The 14,895-nt window shown below is 46.2% G+C and overlaps 1 protein-coding gene across 2 annotated transcripts in view; it reads left to right on the forward strand.

Moving 5' to 3' along the window:
* Positions 1 to 14,895, forward strand: part of nme9 (NME/NM23 family member 9) — a 37,629-nt gene that overhangs the window by 21,736 nt on the left and 998 nt on the right. For both annotated transcript variants that reach the window (XR_006080070.1, XM_042306890.1), the window contains exons 11-15: positions 197 to 304; positions 10,623 to 10,795; positions 10,945 to 11,089; positions 13,670 to 13,935; positions 14,489 to 14,803. Coding sequence is in view for 1 of the 2 variants with exons in the window: in XM_042306890.1 (XP_042162824.1) it covers positions 197 to 304; positions 10,623 to 10,795; positions 10,945 to 11,089; positions 13,670 to 13,935; positions 14,489 to 14,803 (1,007 nt within the window). In the remaining variant the exon portion in view is untranslated. The remainder of the gene's footprint in view (positions 1 to 196; positions 305 to 10,622; positions 10,796 to 10,944; positions 11,090 to 13,669; positions 13,936 to 14,488; positions 14,804 to 14,895) is intronic.

Raw genomic sequence — 14,895 nt, forward strand, 5'->3', positions numbered from 1 at the left:
CCCCCTAGTCTAATATTATCCAGTCTATTATTCCCTCTAGTCTAGTATTCCCCTGGTCTATTATTCCCCTAGTCTATTATTCCCCCTAGTCTACTATTCCCCCTAGTCTAACTCGTCTCTATTATGTTATTCCTATTGACTGTATTTCTGTTACAGTGGTCCTGTGTTGGCTCTGTTGACTGTATTTCTGTTACAGTGGTCCTGTGTTGGCTCTGGCCCTGGCCAGGACGGGAGCTGTGGACCACTGGAGGAACCTTCTGGGCCCTAAAGACGTCAACAAGGCCAGGGAGGAGCAGCCCGACTGGTACGACTTGCTCTCATAAAGATCACTACTTATTACTAGGTCCCATAGGACTGTTTATTACCAGGTCCCGTAGGACTGTTTATTACCAGGTCCCATAGGACTGTTTATTACCAGGTCCCATAGGACTGTTTATTACCAGGTCCCATAGGACTGTTTATTACCAGGTCCAGTAGGACTGTTTATTACCAGGTCCAGTAGGACTGTTTATTACCAGGTCCAGTAGGACTGTTTATTACCAGGTCCAGTAGGACTGTTTATTACCAGGTCCAGTAGGACTGTTTATTACCAGGTCCAGTAGGACTGTTTATTACCAGGTCCAGTAGGACTGTTTATTACTAGGTCCCATAGGACTGTTTATTACCAGGTCCCGTAGGACTGTTTATTACCAGGTCCCATAGGACTGTTTATTACCAGGTCCAGTAGGACTGTTTATTACCAGGTCCAGTAGGACTGTTTATTACCAGGTCCAGTAGGACTGTTTATTACCAGGTCCAGTAGGACTGTTTATTACCAGGTCCAGTAGGACTGTTTATTACCAGGTCCCATAGGACTGTTTATTACCAGGTCCAGTAGGATTGTTTATTACCAGGTCCAGTAGGACTGTTTATTACCAGGTCCAGTAGGACTGTTTATTACCAGGTCCAGTAGGACTGTTTATTACCAGGTCCAGTAGGACTGTTTATTACCAGGTCTAGTAGGACTGTTTATTACCAGGTCTAGTAGGACTGTTTATTACCAGGTCCCATAGGACTGTTTATTACCAGGTCCAGTAGGACTGTTTATTACCAGGTCCAGTAGGACTGTTTATTACCAGGTCCAGTAGGACTGTTTATTACCAGGTCCCATAGGACTGTTTATTACCAGGTCCAGTAGGACTGTTTATTACCAGGTCCTGTAGGACTGTTTATTACCAGGTCCAGTAGGACTGTTTATTACCAGGTCCAGTAGGACTGTTTATTACCAGGTCCAGTAGGACTATTTATTACCAGGTCCCGTAGGACTGTTTATTACCAGGTCCAGTAGGACTGTTTATTACCAGGTCCCGTAGGACTATTTATTACCAGGTCCCGTAGGACTGTTTATTACCAGGTCCAGTAGGACTGTTTATTACCAGGTCCAGTAGGACTGTTTATTACCAGGTCCAGTAGGACTGTTTATTACCAGGTCCCGTAGGACTGTTTATTACCAGGTCCAGTAGGACTGTTTATTACCAGGTCCAGTAGGACTGTTTATTACCAGGTCCAGTAGGACTGTTTATTACCAGGTCCAGTAGGACTGTTTATTACCAGGTCCAGTAGGACTGTTTATTACCAGGTCCAGTAGGACTGTTTATTACCAGGTCCCGTAGGACTGTTTATTACCAGGTCCAGTAGGACTGTTTATTACCAGGTCCAGTAGGACTGTTTATTACCAGGTCCCATAGGACTGTTTATTACCAGGTCCCATAGGACTGTTTATTACCAGGTCCAGTAGGACTGTTTATTACCAGGTCCAGTAGGACTGTTTATTACCAGGTCCAGTAGGACTGTTTATTACCAGGTCCAGTAGGACTGTTTATTACCAGGTCCAGTAGGACTGTTTATTACCAGTTCCAGTAGGACTGTTTATTACCAGGTCCAGTAGGACTGTTTATTACCAGGTCCCATAGGACTCTGCTCAAAAGTAATGTGTATATACACTGAGTAGACAAACCATTAAGAACATTGATTGTGTATATGTGCTATTCAGAGGGTGAATGGGCAAGACGACGATTTATTTGCCTTTGAGTATACAGTGGGGTAAAAAAGTATTTAGTCAGCCACCAATTGTGCAAGTTCTCCCACTTAAAAATATGAGAGAGGCCTGTAATTTATCATAGGTAATGGAAGACATACAAGACCACTGATAATCTCCCTCGATCTGGGGCCCCACGCAAGATCTCACCCCGTGGGGTCAAAATGATCATAAGAACGGTGAGCAAAAATCCCAGAACCACACGGGGGGACCTAGTGAATGACCTGCAGAGAGCTGGGACCAAAGTAACAAAGCCTACCATCAGTAACACACTACGCCGCCAGGGACTCAAATCCTTCAGTGCCAGACGTGTCCCACTGCTTAAACCAGTACATGTCCAGGCCTGTCTGAAGTTTGCTAGAGAGAATTTGGATGACCCAGAAGAAGATTGGGAGAATGTCATATGGTCAGATGAAACCAAAATATAACTTTTTGGTAAAAACTCAACTCGTCGTGTTTGGAGGACAAAGAATGCTGAGTTGTATCCAAAGAACACCATACCTACTGTGACGCATGGGGGTGGAAACATCATGCTTTGGGGCTGTTTTTCTGCAAAGGGACCAGGACGACTGATCCGTGTAAAGGAAAGAATGAATGGGGCCATGTATCGTGAGATTTTGAGTGAAAACCTCCTTCCATCAGCAAGGGCATTGAAGATGAAACGTGGCTGGGTCTTTCAGCATGACAATGATCCCAAACACACTGCCCGGGCAACGAAGGAGTGGCTTCGTAAGAAGCATTTCAAGGTCCTGGAGTGGCCTAGCCAGTCTCCAGATCTCAACCCCATAGAAAATCTTTGGAGGGAGTTGAAAGTCCGTATTGCCCAGCAACAGCCCCAAAACATCACTGCTCTAGAGGAGACCTGCATGGAGGAATGAGCCAAAATACCAGCAACAGTGTGTGAAAACCTTGTGAAGACTTACAGAAAACGTTTGACCTCTGTCATTGCCAACAAAGGATATATAACAAAGTATTGAGATAAACTTTTGTTGACTAACTACTTATTTTCCACCATAATTTGCAAATAAATTCATAAAAAATCCTACAATGTGATTTTCTGGATTTTTCTTTCTCATTTTGTCTGTCATAGTTGAAGTGTACCTATGATGAATATTACAGGCGTCTCATCTTTTTAAGTGGGAGAACTTGCACAATTGGTGGCTGACTAAATACTTTTTTGCCCAACTGTATATGTATGTGCCAGGCGCATCCCCATTAGCTACTCTTCCTGGGGTTTATTAGGGATCCCCATTAGCTACTCTTCCTGGGGTTTATTAGGGATCCCCATTAGCTTCTCTTCCTGGGGTTTATTAGGGATCCCCATTAGCTTCTCTTCCTGGGGTTTATTAGGATCCCCATTAGCTACTCTTCCTGGGGTTTATTAGGATCCACATTAGCTTCTCTTCCTGGGGTTTATTAGGATCCCCATTAGCTACTCTTCCTGGGGTTTATTAGGGATCCCCATCAGCTTCTCTTCCTGGGGTTTATTAGGGATCCCCATTAGCTACTCTTCCTGGGGTTTATTAGGATCCCCATCAGCTTCTCTTCCTGGGGTTTATTAGGATCCACATTAGCTTCTCTTCCTGGGGTTTATTAGGATCCCCATTAGCTACTCTTCCTGGGGTTTATTAGGATCCACATTAGCTTCTCTTCCTGGGGTTTATTAGGATCCCCATTAGCTACTCTTCCTGGGGTTTATTAGGGATCCACATTAGCTTCTCTTCCTGGGGTTTATTAGGGATCCACATTAGCTTCTCTTCCTGGGGTTTATTAGGGATCCCCATTAGCTACTCTTCCTGGGGTTTATTAGGGATCCCCATTAGCTTCTCTTCCTGGGGTTTATTAGGGATCCCCATTAGCTACTCTTCCTGGGGTTTATTAGGGATCCCCATTAGCTTCTCTTCCTGGGGTTTATTAGGGATCCCCATTAGCTTCTCTTCCTGGGGTTTATTAGGGATCCTCATTAGCTACTCTTCCTGGGGTTTATTAGGGATCCCCATTAGCTACTCTTCCTGGGGTTTATTAGGGATCCCCATTAGCTATAAAACAACAGATAAAACAGTGAACTGTTTGTACTGAATGAGCTAAAGATAAAACGGTACATCATATAACATCCCTACACCCCCACATATACACAACATGTTCAATACCCCCACATAACCACAACATGTTCAATACCCCCACATATCTACAACATGTTCAATACCACAACATGTTCAATACCCCCACATATCCACTACATGTTCAATACCTCCACATATCCATAACATGTTCAATACCCCCACATATCCACTACATGTTCAATACCTCCACATATCCATAACATGTTCAATATCACCACATAACCACAACACAACATACTCAATACCACCACATATCCACAACATCTTCAATACCCCCACTTATCCACAACACAACATGTTCAATACCACCACATATCCACAACATGTTCAATACCACCACATATCCACAACATGTTCAATACCTCCACATATCTACAACATGTTCAATACCTCCACATATCCACATGTTCAATATCACCACATATCCACATGTTCAATACCACCACATATCCACAACATGTTCAATACCACCACATATCCACAACATGTTCAATACCTCCACATATCCACATGTTCAATATCACCACATATCCACAACATCTTCAATACCCCCACTTATCCACAACACAACATGTTCAATACCACCACATATCCACATGTTCAATACCTCCACATATCCACATGTTCAATACCACCACATATCCACAACATCCTCAATACCACCACATATCCACAACATGTTCAATACCACCACATGTTCAATACCACCACATATCCACAACACAACATGTTCAATACCACCACATATCCACAACACAACATGTTTAATATGTTTTATTTATTTATTTTATTCACCTTTATTTAACCAGGTAGGCTAGTTGAGAACAAGTTCTCATTTGCAACTGCGACCTGGCCAAGATAAAGCATAGCAGTGTGAGCAGACAACACAGAGTTACACATGGAATAAACAATTAACAAGTCAATAACACAGTAGAAAACAAAGGGGGGAGTCTATATACAATGTGTGCAAAAGGCATGAGGAGGTAGGCGAATAATTACAATTTTGCAGATTAACACTGGAGTGATAAATGATCAGATGGTCATGTACAGGTAGAGATATTGGTGTGCAAAAGAGCAGAAAAGTAAATAAATAAAAACAGTATGGGGATGAGGTAGGTGAAAATGGGTGGGCTATTTACCAATAGACTATGTACAGCTGCAGCGATCGGTTAGCTGCTCAGATAGCTGATGTTTGAAGTTGGTGAGGGAGATAAAAGTCTACAACTTCAGCGATTTTTGCAATTCGTTCCAGTCACAGGTAGCAGAGTACTGGAATGAAAGGCGGCCAAATGAGGTGTTGGCTTTAGGGATGATCAGTGAGATACATCTGCTGGAGCGCGTGCTACGGATGGGTGTTGCCATCGTGACCAGTGAACTGAGATAAGGCGGAGCTTTACCTAGCATGGACTTGTAGATGACCTGGAGCCAGTGGGTCTGGCGACGAATATGTAACGAGGGCCAGCCGACTAGAGCATACAAGTCGCAGTGGTGGGTGGTATAAGATGCTTTAGTGACAAAACGGATGACACTGTGATAGACTGCATCCAGTTTGCTGAGTAGAGTGTTGGAAGCCATTTTGTAGATGACATCGCCGAAGTCGAGGATCGGTAGGATAGTCAGTTTTACTAGGGTAAGCTTGGCGGCGTGAGTGAAGGAGGTTTTGTTGTGGAATAGAAAGCCGACTCTTGATTTGATTTTCGATTGGAGATGTTTGATATGAGTCTGGAAGGAGAGTTTGCAGTCTAGCCAGACACCTAGGTACTTATAGATGTCCACATATTCAAGGTCGGAACCATCCAGGGTGGTGATGCTAGTCGGGCATGCGGGTGCAGGCAGCGATCGGTTGAAAAGCATGCATTTGGTTTTACTAGCGTTTAAGAGCAGTTGGAGGCCACGGAAGGAGTGTTGTATGGCATTGAAGCTTGTTTGGAGGTTAGATAGCACAGTGTCCAATGACGGGCCGAAAGTATATAGAATGGTGTCGTCTGCATAGAGGTGGATCAGGGAATCGCCCGCAGCAAGAGCAACATCATTGATATATACAGAGAAAAGAGTCGGCCCGAGAATTGAACCCTGTGGCACCCCCATAGACTGCCAGAGGACCGGACAGCATGCCCTCCGATTTGACACACTGAACTCTGTCTGCAAAGTAATTGGTGAACCAGGCAAGGCAGTCATCCGAAAAACCGAGGCTACTGAGTCTGCCGATAAGAATATGGTGATTGACAGAGTCGAAAGCCTTGGCAAGGTCAATGAAGACGGCTGCACAGTACTGTCTTTTATCGATGGTTATGATATCGTTTAGTACCTTGCGTGTGGCTGAGGTGCACCCGTGACCGGCTCGGAAACCAGATTGCACAGCGGAGAAGGTACGGTGGGATTCGAGATGGTCAGTGACCTGTTTGTTGACTTGGCTTTCGAAGACCTTAGATAGGCAGGGCAGGATGGATATAGGTCTAACAGTTTGGGTCCAGGGTGTCTCCCCCTTTGAAGAGGGGGATGACTGCTGCAGCTTTCCAATCCTTGGGGATCTCAGACGATATGAAAGAGAGGTTGAACAGGCTGGTAATAGGGGTTGCGACAATGGCGGCGGATAGTTTCAGATAAATAAAATAAAAGAGAAATAAAATTTCTCTAAGAATAAGAAATAAAATTTGATTTGATTTGATTTGAAATAGGGGGTCCAGATTGTCAAGCCCAGCTGATTTGTACGGGTCCAGGTTTTGCAGCTCTTTCAGAACATCTGCTATCTGGATTTGGGTAAAGGAGAACCTGGAGAGGCTTGGGCGAGGAGCTGCCGGGGGCGGAGCTGTTGGCCGAGGTTGGAGTAGCCAGGCGGAAGGCATGGCCAGCCGTTGAGAAATGCTTATTGAAGTTTTCGATAATCATGGATTTATCGGTGGTGACCGTGTTACCTAGCCTCAGTGCAGTGGGCAGCTGGGAGGAGGTGCTCTTGTTCTCCATGGACTTCACAGTGTCCCAGAACTTTTTGGAGTTAGAGCTACAGGATGCAAACTTCTGCCTGAAAAAGCTGGCCTTAGCTTTCCTGACTGACTGCGTGTATTGGTTCCGGACTTCCCTGAACAGTTGCATATCACAGGGACTATTCGATGCTATTGCAGTCCGCCACAGGATGTTTTTGTGCTGGTCGAGGGCAGTCAGGTCTGGGGTGAACCAAGGACTGTATCTGTTCTTAGTTCTGCATTTTTTGAACGGAGCATGCTTATCTAAAATGGTGAGGAAGTTACTTTTAAAGAATGACCAGGCATCCTCAACTGACGGGATGAGGGCAATGTCCTTCCAGGATACCTGGGCCAGGTCGATTAGAAAGGCCTGCTCACAGAAGTGTTTTAGGGAGCGTTTGACAGTGATGAGGGGTGGTCGTTTGACTGCGGCTCCGTAGCGGATACAGGCAATGAAGCAATGATCGCTGAGATCCTGGTTGAAGACAGCGGAGGTGTATTTGGAGGGCCAGTTGGTCAGGATGACGTCTATGAGGGTGCCCTTGTTTACAGAGTTAGGGTTGTACCTGGTGGGTTTCTTGATGATTTGTGTGAGATTGAGGGCATCTAGCTTAGATTGTAGGACTGGCGGGGTCTTAAGCATATCCCAGTTTAGGTCACCTAACAGAACAAACTCTGAGGCTAGATGGGGGGCGATCAATTCACAAATGGTGTCCGGGGCACAGCTGGGAGCTGAGGGGGGTCGGTAGCAGGCAGCAACAGTGAGAGACTTATTTCTGGAGAGAGTAATTTTCAAAATTAGTAGTGCGAACTGTTTGGGTATGGACCTGGAAAGTATGACATTACTTTGCAGGCTCTCTGCAGTAGACTGCAACTCCTCCCCCTTTGGCAGTTCTATCTTGACGGAAGATGTTATAGTTGGGTATGGAAATCTCTGAATTTTTGGTGGCCTTCCTGAGCCAGGATTCAGACACAGCAAGGACATCAGGGTTTGCAGAGTGTGCTAGAGCAGTGAGTAAAACAAACTTAGGGAGGAGGCTTCTGATGTTGACATGCGTGAAACCAAGGCTTTTTCGATCACAGAAGTCAACAAATGAGGGTGCCTGGGGACATGCAGGGCCTGGGTTTACCTCCACATCACCCGCGGAACAGAGAAGGAGTAGTATGAGGGTGCGGCTAAAGGCTATCAAAACTGGTCGCCTAGAGCGTTGGGGACAGAGAATAAGAGGAGCAGGTTTCTGGGCATGGTAGAATATATTCAGGGCATAATGCGCAGACAGGGGTATGGTGGGGTGCGGGTACAGCCGAGGTAAGCCCAGGCACTGGGTGGTGATGAGAGAGGTTGTATCTCTGGACATGCTGGTTGTAATGGGTGAGGTCACCTCATGTGTGGGAGGTGGGACAAAGGAGTTATCAGGGTTTGAAGAGTAGAACTAGGGGCTCCATTGTGAACTAGAACAATGATAACTAACCTGAGCAACAGTATACAAGGCATATTGACATTTGAGAGAGACATACAGCGAGGCATACAGTAATCACAGGTGTTGAATTGGGAAAGTTAGCTAAAACAGTAGGTGAGACAACAGCTAATCAGCTAGCACAACAACAGCAGGTAAAATGGCGTTGACTAGGCAACGGGGCCGACAGATAAAACATAAACAAGCAGAATGGAGTACCGTGATTAATGGACAGTCCAAAGTGCATCAGCTATGTAGCCAAGAGATCAGTGTCCAGGGGGCAGCGGTGGATGGGGCAGGGAAGCTGGATTGGCGAGTGTTATCCAGGTTGAAAAAAAGTTAACAATGACTAAATAGCTTGTAGCTAGTTAGCTGGTTAGCTTCTGGAGGTTCTTGAGTGTGTTCTAAAAATTAAAAATAATAGCGATTCCGTATCACATTGGGTGAGGCAGGTTTCCGTAAAGGTATAAACAGATTAAAAATCAAGAAGAGATAGAAAGTAAATATGGGTCCGGTGAGTGTTTTGGACGCGGCGATTCAGACGGTTAGCAGGCCTGTGCTAACAAGCTAACAGTTCGTAGGCCCGGGCTAAACAAGGTAGCAGTTAGCAGGCCGAGTTTAGCAAGCAGGGAGATAGCAAGGGCTAGAGAGTTAGCCTTTGGGGGACGTCGCGATGGGGTGAGTCTGTTTATTCCTCTTCATGCGGTGACATCGATAGACCGGTCGTAGGCCCGGGTATTGTAGCCCAGGAGTATGCTACGGTGGTAATACAGGTGCGCTGGCCGGGCTAGCTTCACGCTAAGTGGGTGGAAATGCTAGCCAGGAGTAATCATCCGGGGTTGCGATTTAGCTAGATAGCTAGTTGTGAAGATCCAGCTGAAAAATGCTCCGTTTGCGGTGGGAATCCGGGGATGAATCCGGGGATGAAAAATAAATAGGTCCGTTATGCTCTGGTTAGAGTCGCGTTGTTCGAACTGGCAAGAGCTTTCCGAGCTAAAGGTTAGCTGATGACCGGTTAGCTGAAGACCTTGACATTGAAAGTCAATATATATAAACATATTTAAATAAATAAAAAGAGATTCCTTTATCATTAACTTTACTTGTGGGAGGAGTAGGGTCCGTCTCAGGGTTACAAAACGTGAAGATTGAATTGAAAAACACTCTGATTCCTGCGTCTTAGTTCGAATACTTAAATATTGTAACTTTTCAGCATGATTGCTGGTGGTTAGCTGGCTAGCTTCAGTTGAGGGGTTCCGGTTCCGAAGTAAATATAAATACTTTAGGAAAAATGGCTACATTGGGTGAGGCGGGTTGCAGGAGAGTATTTGGAAGCTTAGGTTTAGCAAAATGTTTTTAAAGAGATATGCGAAGAAAAATATGTAAAAAACAAAAAAGAAACGATATATACAAGGGACACGACGTGACAGGACGACTTACTGCTACGCCATCTTGGATCAATACCACCACATGTTCAATACCACCACATATCCACAACATGTTCAATACCACCACATATCCACAACATGTTCAATACCACCACATATCCACAACACTAAATAATCGTGTTCCCCTAAGTTTCATACTGTATTGAAAACCACTGTGACTGTCCCCTCTCCTTTGTAGTGCCTATCACTGTGCTCTGTGACTGTCCCCTCTCCTTTGTAGTGCCTATCACTGTGCTCTGTGACTTCCCCCTCTCCTATGTAGTGCCTCTCTCACTGTGCTCTGTGACTTCCCCTCTCCTATGTAGTGCCTCTCTCACTGTGCTCTGTGACTGTCCTCTCTCCTTTGTTGTGCCTCTCTCATTGTGCTCTGTGACTGCCCCCTCTCCTATGTAGTGCCTCTCTCACTGTGCTCTGTGACTGTCCTCTCTCCTTTGTAGTGCCTCTCTCATTGTGCTCTGTGACTGTCCTCTCTCCTTTGTAGTGCCTCTCTCATTGTGCTCTGTGACTGTCCTCTCCTTTGTCGTGCCTCTCACTGTGCTCTGTGACTGTCCCCTCAGCCTCAGGGCCCAGTTCATGGTGGCCAGTGAGGAGGACAGTGAGCCCCAGAACCAGCTGAACCAGCTCCATGGCAGTGCCAGCAGGGAGGAGGCAGAGGAGGAGATTGACTACTTCTTCCCTAAACAGCAGACTCTGGCCATCATTAAGCCTGACTCCATGGACGAACATAGAGGTACATTCACTAAATCAGTCAATACACTAAGTTTATTAACCATGTACCAGTTATCCAAACCAGTCCTTAGTCAGTTGTACAGCAGCGTATAAAGTGACCACATGCACTCTCTACTCAACCTCCTTTCCTCCCCTTCCTCCCCCTTTCAGAGGAGATCCTGGGGGAGATCCGTGCTGGAGGTTTCTCTATATCTCGGCTGAAGGAGACAGTGTTGTCTAGAGACACGGCTGAGGAGTTCTACAGGGAACACAGAGACAAACCGTTCTTCAGCCAGCTGGTTGACTTCATGTGCAGGTTAGTTCTGTGCTACAGAATCCTATATACACTGCTCAAAAAAATAAAGGGAACACTTAAACAACACAATGTAACTCCAAGTCAATCACACTTCTGTGAAATCAAACTGTCCACTTAGAAAGCAACACTGATTGACAAATTTCACATGCTGTTGTGCAAATGGAGTAGACAACAGGTGGAAATTATAGGCAATTAGCAAGACACCCCCAATAAAGGAGTGGTTCTGCAGGTGGTGACCTCAGACCACTTCTCAGTTCCTATGCTTCCTGGCTGATGTTTTGGTCACTTTTGAATGCTGGCGGTGTTTTCACTCTAGTGGTAGCATGATACGGAGTCTACAACCCACACAAGTGGCTCAGGTAGTGCAGCACATCCAGGATGGCACATCAATGCGAGCTGTGGCAAGAAGGTTTGCTGTGTCTGTCAGCGTAGCGTCCAGAGCATGGAGGCGCTACCAGGAGACAGGCCAGTACATCAGGAGACGTGGAGGAGGCCGTAGGAGGGCAACAACCCAGCAGCAGGACCGCTACCTCCGCCTTTGTGCAAGGAGGAGCAGGAGGAGCACTGCCAGAGCCCTGCAAAATTACCTCCAGCAGGCCACAAATGTGCATGTGTCTGCTCAAACGGTCAGAAACAGACTCCATGAGGGTGGTATGAGGGCCCGACGTCCACAGGTGGGGGTTGTGCTTACAGCCCAACACCGTACAGGACGTTTGGCATTTGCCAAAGAACACGAAGATTGGCAAATTCGCCACTGGCACCCTGTGCACTTCACAGATGAAAGCAGGTTCACACTGAGCACGTGACAGATGTGACAGAGTCTGGAGATGCCGTGGAGAACGTTCTGCTGCCTGCAACATCCTCCGGTTTGGCTGTGGGTCAGTCATGGTGTGGGGTGGCATTTTTTTGGGGGGGGGGCCGCACAGCCCTCCATGTGCTCACCAGAGGTAGCCTGACTGCCATTAGGTACCGAGAGGAGATCCTCAGACCGCTTGTGGGACCATATGCTAGTGCGGTTGGCCCTGGGTTCCTCCTAATGCAAGAAAATGCTAGACCTTATGTGGCTGGAGTGTGTCAGCAGTTCCTGCAAGAGGAAGGCATTGATGCTATGGACTGGCCCGCCCATTCCCCAGACCTGAATCCAATTGAGCACATCTGGGACATCATGTCTCGCTCCATCCACCAATGCCACGTTGCACCACAGACTGTCCAGGAGTTGGCGGATGCTTTAGTCCAGGTCTGGGAGGAGATCCCTCAGGAGACCATCCGCCACCTCATCAGGAGCACGCACAGGCGTTGTAGGGAGGTCATACAGGCACGTGGAGGCCACACACACTACTGAGCTTCATTTTGACTTGTTTTAAGGACATTACATCAAAGTTGGATCAGCCTGTAGTGTGGTTTTCCACTTTAATTTTGAGTGTGACTCCAAATCCAGACCTCCATGGGTTGATAAATTTGATATCCATTGATAATTTTTGTGTGATTTTGTTGTCAGCACATTCAACTATGTAAAGAAAAAAGTATTTAATAAGAATATTTCATTCATTCATTCAGATCTAGGATGTGTTATTTTAGTGTTCCCTTTATTTTTTGAGCAGTGTATCTGGCTCTGGGTTGGAGGTCAGCTCTGGGTTAGTGTTGGAGGTCAGCTCTGGGTTAGTGTTGGAGGTCAGCTCTGGGTTAGTGTTGGAGGTCAGCTCTGGGTTAGTGTTGGAGGTCAGCTCTGGGTTAGTGTTGGAGGTCAGCTCTGGGTTAGTGTTGGAGGTCAGCTCTGGGTTAGTGTTGGAGGTCAGCTCTGGGTTAGTGTTGGAGGTCAGCTCTGGGTTAGTGTTGGAGGTCAGCTCTGGGTTAGTGTTGGAGGTCAGCTCCGGGTTAGTGTTGGGAGGTCAGCTCCGGGTTAGTGTTGGGAGGTCAGCTCCGGGTTAGTGTTGGGAGGTCAGCTCCGGGTTAGTGTTGGGAGGTCAGCTCCGGGTTAGTGTTGGGAGGTCAGCTCTGGGTTAGTGTTGGAGGTCAGCTCTGGCTTAGTGTTGGAGGTCAGCTCTGGGTTAGTGTTGGAGACAGTTAATAATGCTCAGGGTAGAAGAGACAGTTAATATTGTTCAGGGTAGAAGAGACAGTTAATAATGTTCACGGTAGAAGAGACAGTTAATACTGCTCAGGGAATAAGAGACAGTTAATATTCAGGGAATAAGAGACAGTTAATAATGCTCAGGATAGAAGAGACAGTTGATAATGCTCAGGGAATAAGAGACAGTTAATAATGTTCACGGTAGAAGAGACAGTTAATACTGCTCAGGGAATAAGAGACAGTTAATATTCAGGGAATAAGAGACAGTTAATAATGCTCAGGATAGAAGAGACAGTTGATAATGCTCAGGGAATAAGAGACAGTTAATAATGCTCAGGGTGGAAGAGACAGTTGATAATGCTCAGGGAATAAGAGACAGTTAATGTTCAGGGAATAAGAGACAGTTAATAATGCTCAGGATAGAAGAGACAGTTAATAATGTTCAGGGAATAAGAGACAGTTAATAATGTTCAGGGTGGACGAGTACATCTGAAACCCTGTCTCTGTAGCGGCCCCTGTATGCTGCTGGTGCTGACCAAGGAAAATGCTGTGGAGGAGTGGCGGTCCATGATGGGCCCCACAGACCCTGGCCTGGCCCAGGTTACGGCCCCGGGGTCCCTGAGGGCCCGCTTCGCCTTAGACATCCTCCACAACTCCCTTCACGGCTCCTCCAATCAGGAGCATGCTAAGGAGAAGATACACTTCCTGTTTGGTGATATCATCACCTCAGACAGAGACCTGACCAGCAATGGGGAACTGGATCCCACATCGCGAGGTAACCAATCACACTTCAGTTACGACACTGAACAAAAAATAGAAATGCAAGGTTCCGTGTTTCATGAGCTGAAATAAAAGATCCCAGAAATGTTCCATATGCACAGAAAACGTATTCCTCTCAAATTTTGTGCACAAATTTGTTGACATTACTGTTAGTGAGCATTTCTCCTTTGCCAGAGGAGCATTTCTGTCTGTAATATAGCTCCTTCTGATTGGCTGGGCCTATGCCCTCCCAGGCCCACCAATGGCAGCGCCCATGCCCAGTCATGTGAAATCCATAGATTAGGGCCTAATTTATTTATTTCAATTGACTGATTTCCTTATGAACTGTAACTCAACTAAATCTTTGAAATTGTTGCATGTTGTGTTTATATTTGTTCAGTATATCCGACTAGACGGACCATGAAAAACAGGGTCACTAGTGGAGAGCAGTTAGGTGCCAGTGCATAGTTGAATCCCCAACAGGTCTATCTGGCTCGATGGACCAAGTCAAGACTGATAAACAAGAAACAGCCTTTTCAACAGTAAAGCTGTCCAATGTTTTCTTTCAGGAAAACAGCAGGACCGTTTTGCAGATCTCATGGCTTCCGACAAATCAGGTTGTACAACTGCAGAAATGACAGAACATGCTGAGCCAGGAAGTCCAGAGAGCCATCAAGAGCATGTTGAGCCAGGAAGTCCAGAGAGCCATCAAGAGCATGTTGAGCCAGGAAGCCCAGAGAGCCATCAAGAGCATGTTGAGCCAGGAAGCCCAGAGAGCCATCAAGAGCATGTTGAGCCAGGAAGCCCAGAGAGCCATCAAGAGCATGTTGAGCGGGCCACATCCACGTCAGACACACCTAGTGTCACAAGCAAAGAAGGGGAAGGTAAGAATGAGACTGTGCATATTGAACACGGGATATAAATCTGTGCTGAAGGTAAAGCACTGCATTCAGTTGAGTTGATCCTTCTACATATT

This window comes from Oncorhynchus tshawytscha, linkage group LG26, assembly GCF_018296145.1.
Source record: "Oncorhynchus tshawytscha isolate Ot180627B linkage group LG26, Otsh_v2.0, whole genome shotgun sequence".
Lineage (NCBI taxonomy): Eukaryota > Metazoa > Chordata > Actinopteri > Salmoniformes > Salmonidae > Oncorhynchus > Oncorhynchus tshawytscha.